General features: G+C 42.0%; 1 protein-coding gene across 8 annotated transcripts in view; it reads right to left on the reverse strand.

The window, feature by feature from the left end:
- Positions 1-225: 225 nt before the first annotated feature.
- Positions 226-21,802, reverse strand: part of KIAA0319 (KIAA0319 ortholog) — a 94,370-nt gene continuing 72,793 nt past the window's right edge. For all 8 annotated transcript variants that reach the window (XM_008513506.2, XM_070584160.1, XM_070584158.1 and 5 more), the window contains 8 exons: positions 21,096-21,247; positions 19,333-19,471; positions 18,446-18,605; positions 14,299-14,441; positions 10,227-10,349; positions 8,892-8,982; positions 6,733-6,824; positions 226-3,718 (listed from right to left, as the gene is read on the reverse strand). In XM_008513506.2, the coding sequence (XP_008511728.2) occupies positions 3,540-3,718; positions 6,733-6,824; positions 8,892-8,982; positions 10,227-10,349; positions 14,299-14,441; positions 18,446-18,605; positions 19,333-19,471; positions 21,096-21,247 (1,079 nt within the window). In that variant the 3' untranslated portion in view covers positions 226-3,539. The remainder of the gene's footprint in view (positions 3,719-6,732; positions 6,825-8,891; positions 8,983-10,226; positions 10,350-14,298; positions 14,442-18,445; positions 18,606-19,332; positions 19,472-21,095; positions 21,248-21,802) is intronic.

A 21,802-nucleotide genomic window follows, 5' to 3' on the forward strand; every position in this document is an offset into this window, starting at 1 on the left:
CCTCTCTGCAGAGAGAAGGCAGGCAGAGCTGAGCATGCTTAACGCCTCTCAAACTCTGGTCCTCCCATGGGAAGGGAGCCAGGGGTGTTGTCCAAGGCTTCAGCAAATTTTTTCTAGAAAGGGCCAGATAGTAGATATTTTGGGCTTCGGACACAGTCTCTGTTGAAACTACTCAACTCTATTGTAGCACAAAGCAACCACAGACAACACGCAGACGAATGAATGTGCATGTGTTCCAATAAGCCTTTATTTATGGACACAGAAATCTGAACGTCATGTAAGTTCCACGTGTCACAAAATATTCTTATGATTTTTTTTCAACCATTTGAAAACGTGAAAATCATTTTTAGCTTATGGGCCACACAAAACAGGTCATGGGCCAGTTGGCTGACTCCTGGGGAATCCTCTACACAGAAGCATAAAGAAAAAGTGTTTCCCCCCTAACAACAACTAGGTGTTACGTAAAATACAGACACGTTTATTTAGATTAGCACATAGGTTTAAAGTGTCATATTAGAAATGATACCTTGTCAATACATGGGGAAAAAATAATACATTTTTTAAAATAAAGCCAAGACTTAAGTCAAAGTCCATGATAGCTTGGTCACACACAAAAAGAATGGTACTACCTCTTCATCCCTGCCCACAAGGGAGGCATCACTGGCATGCTGCGTGGATGTTCTCTTACCTCCAGCAGGTTCTTTAATCATAAACATGCTTGGCCTCTTAATGTGGACTTGAATCCTCCTTCATGGATTTTTTTTTTTTGAGGAAGATTAGCCCTGAGCTAACATTTGCCAACAATCCTCCACTTTTTTGCTGAGGAAGATTGGCCCTGAGCTAACATTCATGCCCATTTTCCTCTACTTTATATGTGGGGTGCCTGCCACAGCATGGCTTGGTAAGCAGCGTGTAGGTCCATGCCCAGGATCCAAACTGGTGAACCCAGGGCTACCGAAGCAGCGTGTGTAAACTTAACCGCTAGGCCACTGGCCAGCCCCGCTCCTTCATGGATTTTTAACCAGCAATGAAGAGTCTTATTAGCCTTTGAGTCCTACAAATGCCCTCTCTCACATCATAGGGCCCTGCTCTTCTGTCTAGCCAAAGCTCTTGGAGAGCTTTACCTTCCAAAGGTTCTTAATGATAAGCACACCAAAGAACCCTGGCTGTCATTCCACCTCATGCTCTGCTCCTCTGACAAGTGGGATAACGAGGACCCACTTTCTGATCACTAGTGTGGTGTTTATTTTTGATTCACGATAGCATTGAGATCCTTCTTGTGGAAGGAGCAGACAGGCTGGGCTGGGAGGGCCAGGGGCAGAAAAGGATGAGCGGCAGAAGCTGCACTTGGCAAACCAAGAGGGGGCCCAGGGCTGATCCCACAGGAGAGACAGGGAGGCGTCTCTCCCTTTGTCTTTTGTTCTCTTCACACATCAAAAGGAGTTCCTCTTAGTCCTAGGAACAGAGGGCCCAAGAGGTCCCCCAGAATTTGCCCTCCAACAGTTAGGGGCGGGAGTTCTTTGTGTCGTGGAGGGAGGAGGGTGGAAAGCATGGACTTTACGCTTAAAATTTTCCATTCAATTCCCAGATCCACTACTTTTTGGGCAAGTTACTTAATCTTTCTGGGCCTTCAGATCACTATCTACAACAAGAGAAGAATAACATCTCCTTTTCAAGGATGATTGTAAGGATCAATTGAGTATGTGAGACACGTGTTATTATGCACATAAAGCCCTTAACGATGATTGCTCCCTTCTTCATTGTGCTCTACTGACCTCATATTTGGCCTGCCATCCTCTATGCCAGGAGTTTTTGCTTTTGCATTAAAATAACATAACCCTGCTCACTAGGTAGGGCAGATTTTAAGTTTATGAAGATAAATATTGGTGTAAAATCATCACATTTTCCTTCTAACACCATAGATAGTATTGAACTGGCTAGCAATACAGAAAGTGTAGGCATAAGCAAAGGAATTATTTTAAAAATAAAATTGCACTCCTATACTTTTTAGTTCTGCCATTCCTCATAAAGTCCAATAATTGAAAACAAGATGATTTCATGAGGATGAGTATTAGCGGCGAGAATCAAAGCACCTGGAAGCTCATTTTTTTCAAGGGCCCACAGGAACTATTTTCTCTCTTGCTCCAGCCCTGATGATTTAAACCTGATGATTTAATTGCCTTTCTTCTCTACTTCATCATAGCAAAGCATCCTAGATTTCCCCTCATGTTCCAGAAACTTGTGCAACGGAATATTGTTTAGGTGTGGTCATGCTGGAGGCCACAACGCTGGCTCTATCTGTGATGGGCCCCACCTCTCATCCCAAACTTCCCACAAAGAATGCCAAGGGCACCACCCAGGCCACCAGCCTGAGGACCATGGGTGGAGAGGGAACTATGATCAGCCAACCAACTTGTCAGACTACAATTAACTCCAGTTCTTCGCTCTGGCATGCTGCTTTGTGGCTGGGGATGGTTTGATTTTTTTTCATATATTTAAAATGACTTATTTAGTAGAAAAACTTTTAATAAATATATTTTTAAACATATGAAGTGAATGTCTACGTCAAGTTGTTACTATGGAAAGTACCTTAGGGGCCGATCATGAGCGGACCATCCTAATGAAGATGTTGTTTTCGGAGTTGGGAATATATACAGAGTTGCTGAGTCATTATCCCTGCCTATGGCAGGCCAACTGCATGGCCTATATAGTTCATACTCAGTAAATATTTAATGGAGGAATCATCACTTTTATTGTGTTTCATGTAAACTGGGGCTAAGAGAAACCTCAGCTTGGTTTGTTTTTCTAAAAGAAAGAAAAGGTAAAGGATGTTAAAATGCTAGTTCAACTTCCAACCTACAAGTCATTGAACCCCACCTCCCTTTCTGTCGCCTCCAGTCCTCAGAAAACAATTCTTTTTGAGATCTTGAACTTCCAAGAGAGAGCACCAAAATGGCGGTTGGTGACAGCAAAGGAGCGAAAACAGGAGGGCCTTGCTCTGCGTGGGGGTCGCACTCAGCACAGAAAACTTGCTGCACAGAAGACAACCCGCACCTCAGAGACACTATTTAGTAAACACAGCCATCGACTTTATGGGTCCTACCAAGAAACCATGTTCAGAAAGTCGTCCTTAAAAGCAATCCCAGCTCCTAGGAGAAATCAGCCCTCTTTAAATCCATGTGTAAGTCACCTAACGGGTCTGCAGACACGAACAGGTGTTAATCTTTAACATAGGCAATATAATACTGTACCAGCTACAGAAACACAAAACTCTTTTAAGTATATACCTTAGCATCTTACCCAGCCTTTATTCCTATTAACAAGCGTCCCAGTTTAAAAAGCAATGTTTTTGTTTTGTTTTGTGTCTTGAAAACCCCAAGAAAACAGGTCTTTTAAACTATGGGGACACACACCCAGCCCAGAGTGAAAGGACGTTCATGCGCTGTTCTAACAAGAGTTAGTTTCGTGTTTTAACTCCCATTGACTGGTCCCGGATTGAAGGATTCCTGCAGGGGTCCTTTCGTTTTACAGCTGCTCCATTATCTGTCCTTTGAGCAATAGCTGAAGGAAGCCCCGTTTCTGAGGGAGCCATTCATGGAAACCTTCGGATTGCCTCTCTCCATCCTTTCTCTGCTGAAGATTGTGTCCTGATCACTGTCAAACTCCGACTCGGACACCATCAGGCTGGAGTTGTGCTCTGTGCTTCGGTGCTTGATACCTAGGGGGAAGCAGACAGGCGCAAAGGGCATTGTTCACTCTCAGCTGTCCTTCCCGTTGCAGGTCAAGTGCAGAGCGTGGGACTGTGCTCTCTGCACCTTCAAAGCTCACACACAGCAGGAGGTTGGGGTTTCCTAGTGAGTAATAACAGGGCTTTGGAATCACACCCGAACTTGAGCCCAAGCTTTGACACGTACCAGCTGTGTGACCCTGGGCAGGATACAGATACTTAACCTCTGGGCCTTCAGGCCCCTGTGTATTAAACTGGGAGATAACAAAGCATCTACTCCATGGGTTTATGGGAGTGGAGGCGCTCTGATCAGGCCTCCCCAAGATGCGCCACTTTGACATGGGGAATATTTTGAGCTAATGGCAATCGAGACCCTGAGGGCTCAAGAGAAACTTTTACCTGTCCCTTAAAGAATTTAAATTGGGGGCCTTGCCCATAATAAGAGTTATTACCAGAAATACCTTTTTATGACCTATCTGTATGGCAGGGCAAACTTCCGTTAGTGAAAACCTGCTCTTCTTATCCTCCCGTGAATTACCGTCCTCCCCTCTGAAGCCTCAGGCCCCCATCCCACCCCTTAGCTCGAGATGGCATATATACCTCAGTTTACCCTTCTGTCTCCGATCCTCTCAAGTATGTGAGGTTCCCGTATGCATGAAATTAATTAAATTTGATTTTCTCCTGTTAATCTGTCTCGTGTCAATTTAATTCTTAGACTAGCCAGAAGAACGTAGAAGGGCAGAGGGAAATTTCCTCCTCTCCCACGTGAGGAGAAAGTGAAGCAGTGCTTATAAAGCTCTTGCCCAGCGTTTCGCACACACTAAGCGCTCAATAAATGTAAGCTGTTACAATTTTACTATTTGGGTCAGTTAAACATTTTTGGTAGAATATGCGATTGCCAGGGGTCAAAAAAAGAGACTGAACAGGGATAAGATACGATCTCTGCTCTCAAGGAATTTATAGTGTCTAAGGGTTTAAGACAAAGACTCATGGGAAGATGGTTCATAACACGCAAGACATTTTTAAAAATAAATCTTCTATGAATCAAGAAGAGATAAAGCACACACTTAAAAGCTGAGGTTGCTTCAGTGATATTTCACATAGGACGGGATTTGAAGAGAGTAGATGTGGACAGAAGAACGAGGGAGGGGCACGGAGCATGCAGAGGCATCCAGAAATATTTGAAGAAAACAGTGTGGACCAATGATTCATGGAGGAAATAATGAAAGAGAGGCTGGGACCTCACAGAAAAGCACATGAGTACAAGGTAAGCCGTGAAGCTTGGATTTTATCTTATAAGCAAAGGAGTAACATGATTAAAATGTGGTTTCAAGATATGACTAAAACTACAGTGTGTAGGATGGAGGAAGATGGAGAGCAACAGGAGAGCAGACTGCACCACAGAGCAGTGCAGGATAGAGGAAGGGAGCATGGGGCCCGGGAGCAGATGCCTGGTCCAACCTGCCTTTGGCACTGACGCACTCTGTGACTCGGGCAACTTGCTAAACTTTGTGCCTCAGCTTCCTCTTCTGTAAAATGGGGATAACCATAGCACAGATCTCATAGAGGTGTTTATAGGATTGGAATTAAATGGGTACAGAGCTTAGAACAGTACCTAGTACATATTAAACATTAAACACCTGTTGACTATTACTGTCAGCACCATTAGTCCAGAAGTGAGATCATAAGATCCGAACTAGGGTGGTGGTAAGGAGAATGATGAGGAAAGAGGGCAAGATGGGGTGGCTGGAGTTGGGACAAGGCACTCTGACCAAGTACCAATGACCGAGGTCTAGAACCTGGTAATAAGAACAGGGTTCTGTGGATAGAAACAGGAAAGTCAGAAGGAAGAGTGCATTTCAGGAGGAAGGTGGGTGAAATAATGCAACCTACGGCACTTTGAGCTCTTAGGTATAAAACTTCTGATAGTAAATTATGTAAAGTAAATGGTGAGCCCTCAATAAATATACACTAAAATTTGTATTTCCTGTGAAGCTTTTCCTGCCAAAGCCCCCAACCACACTCTCCATACACCATCGGTCCCCCAGCCTCCGTGCGCCCACAGGGCACCATCCCTGCTTCTGTAGGACTCCTTGCTCTCTGGTATAATTATCCTCCCCTGGGCTGTGAGCTCCCGTGAAGGCAGGCCTATGCTCCATTCTTCGCCCTTCGTCCAGGGCCTACCCTGAGTCAGTGCATAGGGTAGGCCCTCCAAAGTTACTGTGGACAGCGGGGTGCCTCTCACAACTGTCAAAGTGATTCCGGCCCTCTGTAAGAATTTAGTTATAAATCCAGAATTAGGACAAATCCGTGGAATCGGTGCGAAGCAGCCTCAGAGGGCTAGAGAAAGTTGAATCAGTCTCCAAGAGTTAACACAGGAGAATCAAAAAGGTTAACTGAGGTAGACAAGAGGTAGTTCTAAGCATAGAGATGCATTTACTTTGTGAAGAAAGTCAATTTTCTGTAAAAAAAAAAAAAAAAAACTCTTTGTGTCCATTTATATACAGTTAATTAGCTAATGCAGCTGCTGGAAAATGTTTGATTTTGAAGTCCAAATGTTATTTTGCTGCATTTCTGTGTAGCTGACCTACGGGGAACAGCATTCAGAGATGAGCGGGGGTGAAAGGACATCACAGGCCAGGCACCCTGCGGCCATGCGTAGAGAAAAGCCAGGCCCCAGGACACCTGTCTGAAGCAGACCTTTGTCCTGCAGTCACTGGTCGGCGCTCAATTGATAACAGGCATTTCATATCCTTCCCCCATTAAGGTCTCAAAGCACTGTGCCAAAATGTCACTAAATTTATAATACAGCTACTGCCTCCCGGTCAGCACAGCCTTAGGTTGACGTAGATGGTTTTCTTCACAGAAGCGCAGCCTCCCTCTTCCTGCCCAGTTCACGTGCTGCCTCCGGCCTTCTGCTCTCCCTTCACCCAGGACACTCTCAGGCAGATACTTGGATTACATCATTTCAAGATACTAGGAAAGCATCTTGGAGGTCATCTTACCATATTTGGGCCTCAGCTCCATTCTTTCCTGGTCATCCATGTTGTCCAGGATGGTGTACTTTGTTTTTTTCCTTATTTTAGTCCTTTTTCGCCTGAAAGGAACAATGAAAAGCTCCACTCAGATTCTCAGGAAGGTAACTGGGATCCAGGATTTAAAACATGTGGAGGACACCAAAGGAAATCTTTTGCCTTTAGAATGTTATTACATTCTGTTGATTGGCATCTTTTACTAATGATAAGCATACAGGGTGAGGTCTGAGTTCAGTGGGACTGAAGTACATCACACATCTTGAAGAAACACTCTCAGGAGTAGGAACAGCCACACCACTATGGCCCACTAACTGCAGGCTGTCAGCTCAGCCGCGGGCTGGGGGACCAGGGACCTTTATAGCAACCCTCAATCCCCGTGTCAGCCCAGCGAGCTTTTCTCCTTGAGTAAGTCTTAGTTCAGAAACACCTGGATAAGCAAGCTTCCCCCTGAACCTGTACTGCCCTGGCAAATCCAAAGATGCAGGAATGCAAAGATGACATAAACTACCAATCAGAACAAAACTCTAGAAACTACGATAAATTCCCCAAATTAATTAGCAACAACTCAGTCTTTTATTTTTTCACAGCACATAGAACAACTGGGCTGGACCTGTGTGCCTCATCCTGTGCTTCAGAGGATTATTGAAAATACACCTCAAAACCACGGTAAGGTGTGGAGAGAATGAACAGTAGTTTCTGAGCACAAAGACAGTTTTCTGATAGCTTGGTGAGTAACAGCACGGGGTAGCACCTACTAGCTGGGTGACTTTGAGATAATTTTCTGATACTTCTGTAACTCCATATTCCCACCTGTAAACTGGGAGAAGGAATAGTCCCTTTCTCATTGGGTTGATGGGAGGACTAGATAATACATATAAAGCACTTAGAGCCATTAATCACAATGGCAAACACTTAATAAATATCCACAGTCAAGCACTATCATTATCGTCTGCTTGATACACGTGTCACAAAGCTGCAGAATTTTTAAAGCCAAGCACAGCGGGGTGACCAGTATCCCAGATGGTTCTGGGAAAACTTAATGGGATTTAGCCCTGTAAGGCCTGTGCCTGTGCTCTCCATCGCCAGTCTTACCTTTGGGAAAGTAAGCACAAAACTAAAATAATTTATAATTGGTCTATGAAAAGTAACGGTTAATTATGGTATACCGTTATCTGTTTTATCATGTCTTCTTTAGAGAGCATTTTATAGTGTTTCATAAGTGGACCCAATGCTGTCTTCTAAGGATTTCAAGAGATTAATCAGTATCCCCACGAATCTCCTCACAGAGGGTTGGGCACAGAGTTCTGGAAGATTCCGACAATGGGGCACCTCTGGGGCCTCTCACAGGTCAGCTCCACGGAAAAAGGAAGAAGGGAAAACCTAAAGCAAAACCTCTCTTTGGTGATGGTATCACCTGGCTTAAAGATTCACATTTATTAAACAGAATTCAGGAAGATTCGATGTTGCCTCACACAGGTCAAATACTCAAAATCTACAACTGGTATCAGCGTTCCTTTCTCACTGAGGGTGGACCAGTCAGGCCACTTATTGTTCGAGTGAACATAATGTGAGACTCGTAGAAAGTAACACTAGATTTGATACTGAATCATTGAACCTTCTAGAAAATATGAGCACTGTAATGAGAAAAAGCTGCCTCGAGTATTATTCTATTTCCCTAGGCACATATGCTGTGTGGGGAAGAATGCACTATAAAGTACTTCCCCCCCTTAATTTATCAATTAAGAAATAATTGATATTCATCACTGTATAAGTTTAAGATGTACAGCATGATAATTTGATTTACATATATTGTGAAATGATTACCACAATAGGTTCAGCTAACATCCATCTTCTCACCTGGATACAATAAAAATAAAAGAAAGGAAAAAAGGAAAAAAATGTTCCCCTTGTGATAGAACTCTTAGGATTTACTCTCTTAACTTTCCTATATGTCATACATCAGTATTAGGATAAAGTCCTTTTAAAGTCTAGTTTGTCTTCATAAAAAGAGTGATTGTCAAACAGTTCAGCAGTTTAACAAACCCAAGCAAAAGCCACTAACGCTGTCATATCCCATTTAATGATGTGTCTTGATTTCAAGGAAGTAAATAAGCAAGCACACCAGGTACCTCTTGCAGCAGCAGACGCAAAGCCAAGTTAAACCCCCAGTGAGCACTACGAGAGTGAGAGCCAGCACTGTCACATAGAATACGCTCCACTCTGAAAAAGAAAACCAGGTGGACATGGTTACATACTACTTGCAAAACAAGTTTATGTCAATGATTCGCAACCCATATTTTGAGTCCTGTAATTATAAGCAAAGGCCATCTGTGGTGCTGATCACACCGCCTCGGTCTGGCAGCAGAGGACAAGCAAGGTCAAATACACATAATTCAAGAACAACCTAAAGGCACCCTAGTTTTGTCCAATTGGTTCAGGGACCTCATGGAGTACATATTTCATGCTGACTTGAGAACAGAATAGTTGGAAAAAACTAAAATTAATCACTTAGGAAGTAATGCCTCTGAAACACCCACGAATGGCACATCAAAATATTTGATCCAGAATCACAAAAATCACAACCTTCCTGCCCAAAATAGTTCTGGCTTGATTTTAATAAGGTAAATAAAGTATTTTTATGGCTGCCTATGATATGAAGATGCTTTTCACAGAGCCAGACGGCAATTCAGAAGCTACCTGATCTTCATTCCTTCCACATCCTTGCAGAAATCCAGTGGGAAAAGCTTTGCAACAGCAATTCAGGAACAGAGACACCCAGGGAGCAAAGACACAAGGTTTAACTCTATTAAATGTTATACACGCTCCCTGGAATAATGATCTAAGGGCTGGTTATCTTCACATTTTTATATGGTAGTGAGTGGGAACATAATTTGGCAATCAGTTCTTACAATTCTTTCTGCCAATTATGTCCATCTGGATCCCCAAGACCACAAATTTACTCTTACAAACAGACGGGCATTGAAATAGTTTCCTCCCCAGAAGAGACCTAAGGGCACCGGCTTGGCCAGCTGAGGTGGTGGCTCCCATTTCTGGTGCTCGCTTGGGCAGACAGCCTGGAAGAGTGAGCCAATTCTTGTGTTGATCTGATTCCAGCAGGTCCTCACAGGGGCCACTTCCTCAGAAGGCCACGCAGAGCCCACGCCAAGGCAGGTGCAACCTAGACCCAGCCCACATGGCCCAAAGAACTTTCTTAGCAATGCCAGCCATGGTTAGCCAAATCTGCTCTGCCAAATTGAATTTCCTCATCAGGAAGTTTTACAGAAAAGCCTTAAACACAGCCCCAGAATTGTGGGAGGATCTTAACTCACTACCAAGTGAGTTGGTTCACTTGGCTTCAGGTGAGAAAAGGGTTGAATGTTTACAGCTGCAAAGCTAGGCAGGCATTTCGGAAATTTCAGAATGAGTCGTCTTAAAGCTCATGCCACCGCCACGCCAGGACTCACCACAGTTGCTCTCGCCATCCCGGATATAGCGCTGGATCAGGTTCTCCATCCACAACTGAGAGCAGATGCAGCGCTTGGTGATGGGGTCACAGTGACCGTGGCCAGAACACTTCAGAAGGCAACCTGCAAGGAAGCGAGCGAGGCTGAGGTTACCACGGAGGAAAGGGGAATCCCCGGCTCCAGCTTGTGCATTTTCATAGCATAGGCCCTGAATAGATGCATCTTGTTGAGTCAAGAGCCTCTTATGGTGTGGACCAGGGTTCCAGGGATCGTGTCTCAGTACTGACAGTCTCATCAGGAAGCATCAAAATGCACCACGTAACAAAAGCCTTAAAAAGGGAGCAAAAATGTAGCACCCTCTGGCCGAAGAAAGAATTCTTAGAATTTATCCAGTGAAAATAATTGGGGATATGGACAAAGATTTCTCTACACTGTAGCACTATTTAAAATCAACCTTAAAGTCCATGAGTAGAGAACTGGTTGCCTAAGTTGTGGAACATGTCCAGGATGGAGTACCATGCAGCCCTAAGTATCTTACTGAGGGATAAATTTTGAAAGATTTGAGAAAATGATCATAATATGATTTGAAGCCAAAAAGCAAATTAAAAATATATGTCAAATTATCCTGATTGTAGTAAATGTTTCTAGAGATGGGGAAACTAGAAGGAAACATATCAAAATATTAACAAAAGTTATCTTTGCAGGGTGGGAATTCTAGACTCTAGAATAGAGGATAATTTTAATTTTTTTGCCTTTATAGATATTCCAAATTTCCTACAACAAATAAATATTATTTTTGTAGCTAGAAAAAAGGAGTTATTAAAAAAATTAAGTTACTCGGGGCTGGCCCCATGGCCGAGTGGTTAAGTTTGCACACTCCACTTTGGCAGCCCAGGGTTTCACCGGTTCAAAGCCTGGGCACAGACAGGGCACTGCTCATCAGGCCAGCTGAGGCAGCATCCCACATAGCACAACCAGAGGCACTCACAACTAGAATACACAACTATGTACTGGGAGGCTTTGGGGAGAAAAAGAAGGGAAAAAAAAAAAAAAAAGATTGCCAACAGTTGTTAGCTCAGGTGCCAATCTTTAAAAAAAAAAATTAAGTTACTCTGTTACAGGTTTTGGCCAGAACAATTAGGCAAGAGAAAGGAATAAAAGGGATCTAAATAGGGAGTGAAGAAGTGAAACTCTCATTGTTTGCAGACAACATGATCTTATATATAGAAAACCCTAAAGAATCCATCAGAAAACTATTAGAAATAATTAACAACTACAGAAAAGTTCCAGGGTACAAAATTAACTTACAAAAATCAGTTGCATTTCTATACTCTAATAACGAATTTAGAGAAAGAGAACTCAAAAATACAATTCCATTTACAACCGCAACTAAAAGAATATAACATCTAGGAATAAATTTAACCAAGGAGGTAAAGGACTTACAAATGAAAACTATAAGACATTACTCAAAGAAATAGAAGATGACATAAAGAGATGGAAAGAGATTCCATGCACATGGGTTGGAAGAATAAACATAGTTAAAGCATCCATACTACCCAAAGCAATCTACAGATTCAATGCAATCCCAATCAGAATCCCAATGACATTCTTCACAGAAATAGAGCGAAGAATCCTAAAATTCATATGGGACAACCAAAGACTCCGAATTGCTAAAGCAATCCTGAGAAAAAAGAACAAAGCTGGAAGCACCACAATCTCTGACTTCAAAATGTACCTCAAAGCCATAGTAATCAAAACAGCATGGTACTGGTACAAAAACAGACACACAGTTCAATGGAACAGAACTGAAAGCCCCGAAATAAAACCGCACATCTACAGACAGCTAATCTTTGACAAAGGTGCCCAGAACATACAATGGAGAAAAGACAGTCTCTTTAATAAATGGTGTTGAGAAATCTGGACAGCCACATGCAAAAGAATGAAAGTAGATCATTATCTCACACCATACACAAAAATAAACTCAAAATGGATCAAAGACTTGAAGATAAGTCCTGAAACCATAAAACTCCTGGAGGATAATATAGGTAGTACACCCGCTGACATCGAACAAAAAAGGATCTTTTTGAATACCATGTCTTCTCAGACAAGGGAAACAAAAGAAAAAATAAACAACTTCATCAGACTAAAGAACCTTTACAAAGTCAAGGAAACTAGGATCAAAACAAAAAGACCACTTACCAATTGGGAGAAAATTTTTGCAAATCATATATCTGATAAGAGGTTAATATCCATAATAAATAAGGAACTCACATAACTGAACAACAAAAAAACAAACAGCCCCATCAAAAAATGGGCAGAGGATGTGTACATTTTTCCAAAGAAGATATACAGATGGCCAATAGACACATGAAAAGATGTTCAACATCACTAATCAACAGGGAAATGCAAAACCTGTGCATTTCCACCTCACACCTGTTAAAATGGCTATAATCACTAAGACTAAAAATAACAAATGTTGGAGAGGGTGTGGAGAAAAGGGAACCCTCATACACTGCTGATGGGAATGCAAACTGGTGCAGCCACTATGGAAAACAGTAAGGAGATTCCTCAAAAAACTAAAAATAGAACTACCATATGACCCAGCTATCCCACTACTGGGTGTCTACCCAAACAACTTGAAATCAACAATCCAAAACAACATATGCACCCCTAAGTTCATTGCAGCACTATTCACAATAGCCAAGACATGGAAACAATCCAAGTGCCCATCAACTGATCATTGGATAAAGAAGATGTGGTATATAGATACAATGGAATACTACTCAGCCATAAAAAAGACAAAATCATCCCATTTGCAACAACATGGATGGACCTGGAGGGAATTATGCCAAGCGAAATAAGCCAGACTGGGAAAGACACACAGCAGATGATTTCACTCATATGTGGAATATAAACAAACACATGGACAAAGGAAACAGTTCAGTGGTTACCAGGGGAAGGGGGCTGGAGGGTGGGCACAGGGGGTGAAGGGGAGCACTTATGTGGCAACAGACAAGAAATAATCTACAACTGAAATGTCACAATGATGTAAACTATTATGAACTCATAAAAAAATTAAGTTACTCCATATTATAGTCGAGAAAGTCAAGTGTGGGTAGATATACATCTGAAACAAATTAAATTTTACTACCCAAACATTATCATGTTCCTTGTAACTCTCATATTCCTCAGTGTCTGTAGAAATTACCACTTTCAGATCATAAGAAATTCATGCTCCTCATAAGCTGGGGACAGAGACCTTGGACAAAGACCACATTTCCACATTTGGTGCCACGAAGGGGTGGCAAGCAAGGGGCTAAGAAATGAGGCACAACAGAAGGACTTACAAACTCTCTTCAATTTTCCACAGTCTACATAACACCATCACCACAACCTAAGACATGATGTCAAAGGGAAACAAATTATATAAACACAGCTTTTCCAGCCAATGCTACTTATCTGTCTTTAAGACCATTCTGACGGTTTACATATGAAATTTCCGACAATGACCATTACGTGAGAAGATAGTTTAAAAACTGACCCATGATTGTTGTTGCTCTCAGGTTTCCCTCAGTGACAAAGCCTATTGGCAAACATGTGCTGCAGGAAATCTACTGGAGAAATAAATGCAAAACAAGTCCCTGGATGCTAAAGTGAAGATCTTTCTGTGCCAGTAAAACGTAGCCATGATTAGCTCGTCTGACTCTTTTAGAATAGTTCCATCGGAATAATCCCATTGGAACATCCCCAGAGGAATTAAGTCCCATATTTAATTTCTAAATAGAAAGATAACTAAATATGGAACTTAATTCCCACTCAGTCAAAAAAGTCTATGAGACCTGCCTACTGTTCTGCCATATTGGAACCAGATCGTATTTCACCTCTTCTCAGAAATCCTTCACTTTAAACTCAGTGGGTAATTATTTATGTTTCCATAAGATTCTCACTATACTTAATTTGATGGGATGTCTAGCTCAGTGGTGTCCAAGTCTGAATATACAATTAAATGTTTACATTACTTGAGCTCTAAAAAATAAATAAATAAAAAAGAATATTTCTGTGGGGGTCATACCTGCTGTGTCAATCCTCAAGACTTTGAAAAGCAAGAAATCAGTCTTCTCCTTTGAGAGGCGCCTGTGCAGATTTTGGACTACTTCAGCAGCCTTGAGGACCTTGAAAGGTGGCCCACTTTGTACATAAAATACAATCACAGTGCTGCAGAGGGGACAATGAGAAAGGACAGCCACATGGTCAGGCAGTGACTGACATGATGTATCCAATCCAGCCATTTAACCCGTGAAGTTGAGAAGGTAGATGGCCACAGCCCTGAGGCAAGGGCACAAGAGTGCGTTCTGTGGGCCAAGGAATTGATCTGTTTCTAGTCACAATAAAGGTTGTTCAGTTCCAGAGTGCAGCTGATGACAGACCTTCAGATAAAAGGAGCAATGTGTCTCTGTGTGCAAACAGACACAACCATACACAGAATAACTTTCAGATATGTCTTTATTTTTAACTTTTTATTGAGATATAACTTACTTACCATAAAATTCACCCTTCTAAAGTGTATAATTTCAGTGGCTTTTAGTATATTCACAGAGTTGTGCAACCATCACCACAATCTAACTACAGAACATTTTCATTACCTCAAAAAGAAACTCCATACTACCCATTAGCAACCATTCTCCATGCCCCAGAGTTCCTGACAACCACTAATCTACTTTCTGTCTCTATGGATTTGACTATTGTGAACAACTGATACAAATGGAATATACATGAGGCATTTTGCATCTGGATTCTTTCACTTAGTATAATGTCTTCAAAGTTTACCCAAGTTGTAGCATGTATCAATACTTCCTTTTAATTGCCAAATAACATTCCATTGTATGACTATATTTCATTATATTTATCCATTCATCAATTGATGACACTTGGATTGTATCCACTTTTTGGATCTATGAATAATGCCACAGTGAATGTTCATGTGAAAGTTTTTGTGTGGACACACATTTATCATTTCTCTTGGGTAGATTCTAGGAGTAGAATTACTGGGTCATATGGTAACTCTATGTTTAGCATTTTGAGAAACTGCCAAACTATTTCCACAGTGGCTACATCGTTTCACATTCCCACCAGCAATGAATGAGTGTTCCAACTTTTCCACGTACTCGCCAACATTTGTTATGGCCTGTCTTGTGGATTATAGCCATCTTAGTGAGTGTGAAGTGGTATCTCAATATGGTTTTGATTTGCATTTCTCTAATAGCTAATGATGTTGAACATCTTTTCATGTGCTCATTGGTCATTTGTAATCTTTCTTTGGACAAATTTCTATTCAAATCTGTATTAATTTCCCAGAGTTGCCATAGAAAAGTACCACAGACTGGTGGCTTAAACAACAGAAATTTATTCTCTCAGTTCTAGAGGCTAGAATTCCAAAACCAAAGTGTTGAGAGGAACATCCTCTCTCTGAAGGCTCCAGGGGAGAATCTGTTCCCTGTCTCTCTTAGCTTCTGGTGTTCCCGGCAATCCTTGGTGTTCTGTGGCTTCTAGACACATCGCTCCAATCTCTGCCTCCATTATCACATGGCATTCTCCCTGTGTGCCTGTCTTTGTATCTCTTCTCTTTTTATAAGGACACAGTCACATTGGATTAAGGGACCCTACTCTAGTATGACCTCATCTTAACTAATTCCATCTGCAATGACCCTATTTTCAAATAAGGTCACATTCAAAGGTACTAACAGTTAGGACTTGAAGGTCTTTTTAGGGGGGGAGACAATTCAACCTACAACAAGTGTTTTTATCATTAAAATTTTGTCAAATGCTGTTTCTGTGTCTATTAAGATGATCATATAGTTTTTGTCCTTTCTTCTATTAATATGGTTTACTACATGTACTGATTTTCATATGTTGACTCACCCTTACATTTCTGGGATAAATCCCACTTGGCCATGATGTATAACCCTTTCAATATGTTGCTGGATGGATCCAGCAATTCCACTCCTGGGTATATATCCAAAGGAAATGAAAACAGGATATTGAAGAGATTTCTGCACTCCCATGTTCATTGCAGCATTACTCACCATAGCCAAGATATGGAAACAACCTAAGTGTCTATCAATGGATGAACGGATAAAGAAAACATGGTACATAGATACAATGGAATATTATTCAGGCATGAGAAAGAGGAAATCCTACCATTTGCAACAACATGAATGGACCTTGAGGGCATTATGCTAAGAAAGATAAGCCAGACAGAGAAAGACAAATACTGTATGGTCTCACTTACATGTGGGATCTAAAAAAGCTGAACTGTAAAGACAGAGGAGAATGGTGGTTACCAGGGGCTGGGGAGTGGGGGAATCAGGGAGATGTACTTTTAGTATACAACCTTGTAACTGATAAATAAACAGGTCCTGGAGATCTAATGCATAGCATAGCGATGACAGACAACGATACTGTATTATAAACCTCAAAGCTGCTCAGAAACTAGACTGCAATTGTTACCACCACAAAAAAGAAATGATAATTATGCGCCATGAAAGAAGTGTTAGCTAATTACGGTGGTAATCATACTGCAATATATAAATGTATCAAATCAACATGTTGTACACCTTAAACTTCCACAATGTTATATGACAATTACATCTCAACAAAACAACCAAATAAAAATATACGTTGTCAGATGCAATTTGATAGTACTTTCTTGAGGAGTTTTGTTTCTATATTCATAAGAGATAACGGTCTGTAGTTTTCTTTTCTTGTGATATCTTTGTCTGTGTTTTGACATCAGAATCAAACTGTCCTCATAGAAGGAGTTGGGAAGTGTTCTCTCCTCTTTTTTTTTTTTTCCTAAAGATTGGCACCTGAGCTAAGAACGGTTGCCAACCTTCTTTTTTTTTTCCTGCTTTTTTTTTTCCCCCAAATCCCCCGAGTACATAGTTGTATATTTTAATTGTGGGTCCTTCCAGTTGTGGTATGTTGGATGCTGCCTCAACGTGGGCTAATGAGCAGTGCCATGTCCACGCCCATGATGCAAACCGGCAAAACCCAGGGCCACCGAAGCAGAGCATGTGAACTTAACCACTCGGCCACGGGGCTGGCCCATCTCCTCTTCTATTTTTTGCAGGAGTCTGTGAAAGTGGTGTTAAATCTTTAAATGTTTTGTAGAAGTCACTAGTGAAGCCATCTGGTTCTGGGCTTCAATGGAAATTTTTTGATTACTGATTTGATCTCTTCACTTGTTATAGGTCTATTAAAATTTTTAATTTCTCCTTGCATCAGTTTTGATAGTTGTGTCTTTCTAGGATTTTGTCCATTTCACCTAGGTTAATTTGGTGACATACAATTATTCATAGTATAATCCTTTTCAATCCTATAAGGTCGGTAGTAATATCCCCTTTCATTCCTGATTTTAGCAATTTGAGTCTTCTCTCTTTTTTTTCTTGGTCAGTTTAGCTAAAGGTTTATCAACTTTGCTGATCTTTCAAAGAAACAACTTCTGGTTTTGCTGATTTTCAGACACGAGTTTGGTTCAGTGTTTGATATTTTATAAGTAAGGGAAATGTGTGATCCATTTTAGAAAGCGTTCCAAAAAAATAACTAGAATTTTCTTTAATTTAGTACTTTTCTAAGTAAACTTTAGTTACCTGGAAAATAAACCTAAACAGAATAGCTGACAACAACCGGCAAATGGAATTACCATGAATAGTAGGTTTTCATCTTCATATTCTTTCTTTCTCTCTCCTCTCATCCCACCCTACTATTCATAAATTGGATAAGAGGTCAAAAATAAAAACTCAATTAAATATATAAATGTTGTGAGAAATAAGGCAGAGGTTGAGCCTCATAGACTCCTAGAACAGCAATGGTAATCAATGATCCTCTCACACTGGGAGAAGCCTCAATCTCATGAACGTGGGGCACTGACAAAGTCTGGCTGTGAGACATCCTCTGTGTGTGCCCCAGACCATTTGCATGCCCTCTGAAGATACCAGAGCTAAAAACTAGCTCCCTCTGATATTCCCTAACTCCTTCATTCAGAATATTCTCAATCAGCAAACATTTACTGAGAATTGTAGGAAGGACCTGGAATGATGTTGCCCTTACTGCTGCCCTTTGAGAAAAAAAGTATATGAGTGGGATAAAAATGTGGCCAAAAGTACAGAACAAGCGGAGGAAATGAACAGCTTCGTGCTGGGTTGGTGTGCAGCTCATACCTGAGGTCCGAGTGGGCCTGAATCTTCTGAACTTTAATGTCCGAGTCCAGCACGTTCAGCAGCACTGCCAGCTGCCTCACTAGGGTGTCCTTCTGCTGCTCTGTCAGCTGCCCGATGCCAACCTGCAGGATTAGCTCCACCAGGCCACTTTTCCTGGGGTCTGGGAAAAGAGAAAGTATGGGATTTCCACTGGGAAGGCACAGGCTTGACAAGATAGGAGCAAGGCCTGCATGAGAGTTAAAGAGTTTCAAATAACTCCTGTGTAATGTCTACATTTAGGTTTTAGGACTCAGATAAATTTTTCCAAACACCACAGAGGCCACTATCTGAGAGTACTTCTTCCTTGTTTTATCCCAGGTGGTTGTCTATTCATTTTTTTCCAGAAGATAATCAGGTGTGCCTAATCGGCCTCTGGGCTAACTTGAAATTTCGGCACCTAACACGCTTCCCCAGGCCTGGGAAGAGAACTCAGTCTCTGAGTGCTGTGGGCACTGCCCATCCTAGTTTACACTGGCGTCAATATGGCCACCTCACTGGAGCTGCTCTTCCTCAGCGCTTCCAGTACTGAAGCCCTTGTGCCCACTTCACATTAGGTCCCTGTCTTCTGGCAGGAAAACAAAAGTGAAAAGAGAATCTGTTGCCAGATCCGGTTCTCCTCAATGAGTTATGAGGCTGGATCTGTTCTCCTCAATGAGTTATGAGGCTGGATCTGTTTGGGGCTATACAACAAAGTGCAGAGAAAGCCTCAGAGTGGGCCCAGCCAAGAGCTGAAGCAGCCCCGAAACCTCCCCCACCGGGTTCCACCTGTCAACCGCAAAGAGCCCCAAAGGTGGCCTTCCAGATCACAGGCCAACAGCACTACCCCGGGCACAGAAACCTGCACGCACCTGGCCGCACTTCCACGGTGGCAGTGTCCGTGTCTGAGGCCCCCTGCCCGTCAGTGACTCGCAAGTGGAAAGTGTAGACTCCCTCCACCAGATTGGTAAGCTGCAGGGCTGCACTGCGGTCAGAGCCGTCCAGGACATCCTGCGAAATAACACGATTCATGATTCAACACTCAGCTCCCAATTCTAGGCTTCTGTTGATCCCAAACCTCGGCGTCCCACCTTTTGAACATATGCGTGATTTAAAGGGGCAGGCTGGAGAGGAACAAGGGTGATGGGTTAGCTGAAGATAGGAGTACTCCTCGGCGTCTGTTCCACGTAAGCACCAGAATGCATGAATTCCTCAGACAGTACTTCCTGAATTGAGCTTACCGACGGCTTTCTAGCAATTACCAAATTATTAATTTCATCCAACAGTGAGAAAATCACTGAAATTAGGGTGGAGAACCTGAGGGTGAAGCATCCTCTCTGAAGAGTTTTCCGGGTCTTATTTTCAAACACAGTTTTACAATACTCTCATTTTGGGTTCCCTCATAGTGTATACCATGCTCGCCTTCTCAAATGACCCAAGAGCTTGAGGAGAGATGTCTCTGCTCTGTGGGGCTAGAAGCTCGAAAGAATCAGAGAAGAACCTCCCAGACCTCTGCTCTGAACTAGCTGACAGCAGAGGGTGGTAACAAAAGGTGACAAATGCTCTGATTAGAGAGTCCTTATAATTACACGTAGAAGTTAACCCATCATCTGGCTGAATAGGATTCACTCTGGAGGTACTTTAGAAAGTATAAAGCATTTTCACTTCCTTCCCTGTGACCACTCCTTTGGTACATCTTCAAGAGTATATTTGCATCTCTCAAGTCCTTAGCAACAGCAGAAATGAAGATGTACCAAATTTTTAGCCTATGACACAGAATGATCTAATGGGGAAAAAAATGCCTGCCAGGGGCTAAAAACCTGTGTCCAGGTGGTTTGGTTAAGGATGAGTTAGCTGACCTTGGCCAAGTCACTTTCCATCTCTGCATCTCATTTTCTATACTTGTGAAATGGGAATAGCAATCCTTGACCTGTTGACCTGTCTGATACAATGTGAGGAAAAGGAAAGACTCCACTTGGACCAAAATAGAGACAATGGGGAAGCTGAGGAGCAGAATGATTCCTCTGGGAAGGCTTGGCTTCAAAGTCCCTCCAGGCTATGGTTCCCTACCCCATCCAAAGTCTGGTCAGTGAAAATGTCAGCTTTTGTTCAAACCCAGCAGCAGCCTCCAGCCTCCAGCCCTCAGAGAAAACCTAGAAGCATAAAGACCTTAGTAGGGAACATGGAAGGGGAGATGAGGTCATAACAGAGATGTTGCTATGACCTTAACGGTGTCCCCTCCAAGTTTGTATGTTAAAGCCCTAACCCCCAACGTGACTGTATTTGAGATAGGGCTATTAGGAGGTAATTAAGGTTAAATGAGGTCATAAGAGTGGGGTCCTGATCCCACAGGATTAGTGCCCTTATAAGAAGAGACGCCAAAGAGCTCTCTCTCCCTGTCCACCATATGAGGACACAGGGAGAAGGCAGCTGTCCTCGAGCAAGGAAGAAAGTCCTCACCAGCAACCAAATCAGCCAGCACCTTACTCATGGGCTTCCCAGCCTCCAGAACTGGGAGAAAACAAATGTCTTTTGTTTAGGCCACCTAGTTGGTGGTATTTTGTATGGAAGCCCTAGCGAACTAAGGTAGGCATAATGATAAGTGGTCCACGGGCAATTTTCTTCAAGTACTCACTCCAGCTGCTGGACTCTGGCCATCCCGGATCCACAGATAGGACACAATTCCATGGTCATCAGTAGACCTTGAACCATCCAAAGTAATGGAGTTATTGGGAAGCACAAGAACATGTCTGCCACCAGCCTGGGCTCTGGGAGGACTATTATTTTCTAAGTCAAATATAGCAAAAATGAAAGCAAAGAGATTGATTTAAAACACTGGTGATAGAAGTATGTCATAAAATACCCATGACTGTTCCAGCTTGCAGATATGTAGATTTAAAATAACCAAAAGGCATTATTTTCTGCTCAAAATACCCATAATTTATAGACTTTCTTAAAGCTTTGTTTATGCTTAGCTAATTTTAATTTGGCAGCCTATACACAGGAAATTTTTCTAATATCATTACGTGTTTTTTTCTTTTCAAAAAGAGAAATCATGATTTTACTTATATTCAGGGTCTGGAAAGTAAAAATATTTTGGTTTAAAACAGACTGTGGATCATTTTGCCTGGTCCACACTATCTGGCCACAGTATTATTTTTATCTCAAGTAATGCCAAATCTTGCCTAAGTAAAATAAAGAACTTGAGTCAAAAATGATTAGATCTTCACTCGTCTGACTGGGTGTTTAATATACACAAACAATGTATGAGCCATTTCTGATAAAACAGCCTCAGGAGAGAGGGGCCAGGGAGAATCTAGCCAGACTGGGAGATGGTGGGGA

Source organism: Equus przewalskii, chromosome 19 (assembly GCF_037783145.1).
Source record: "Equus przewalskii isolate Varuska chromosome 19, EquPr2, whole genome shotgun sequence".
NCBI lineage: Eukaryota > Metazoa > Chordata > Mammalia > Perissodactyla > Equidae > Equus > Equus przewalskii.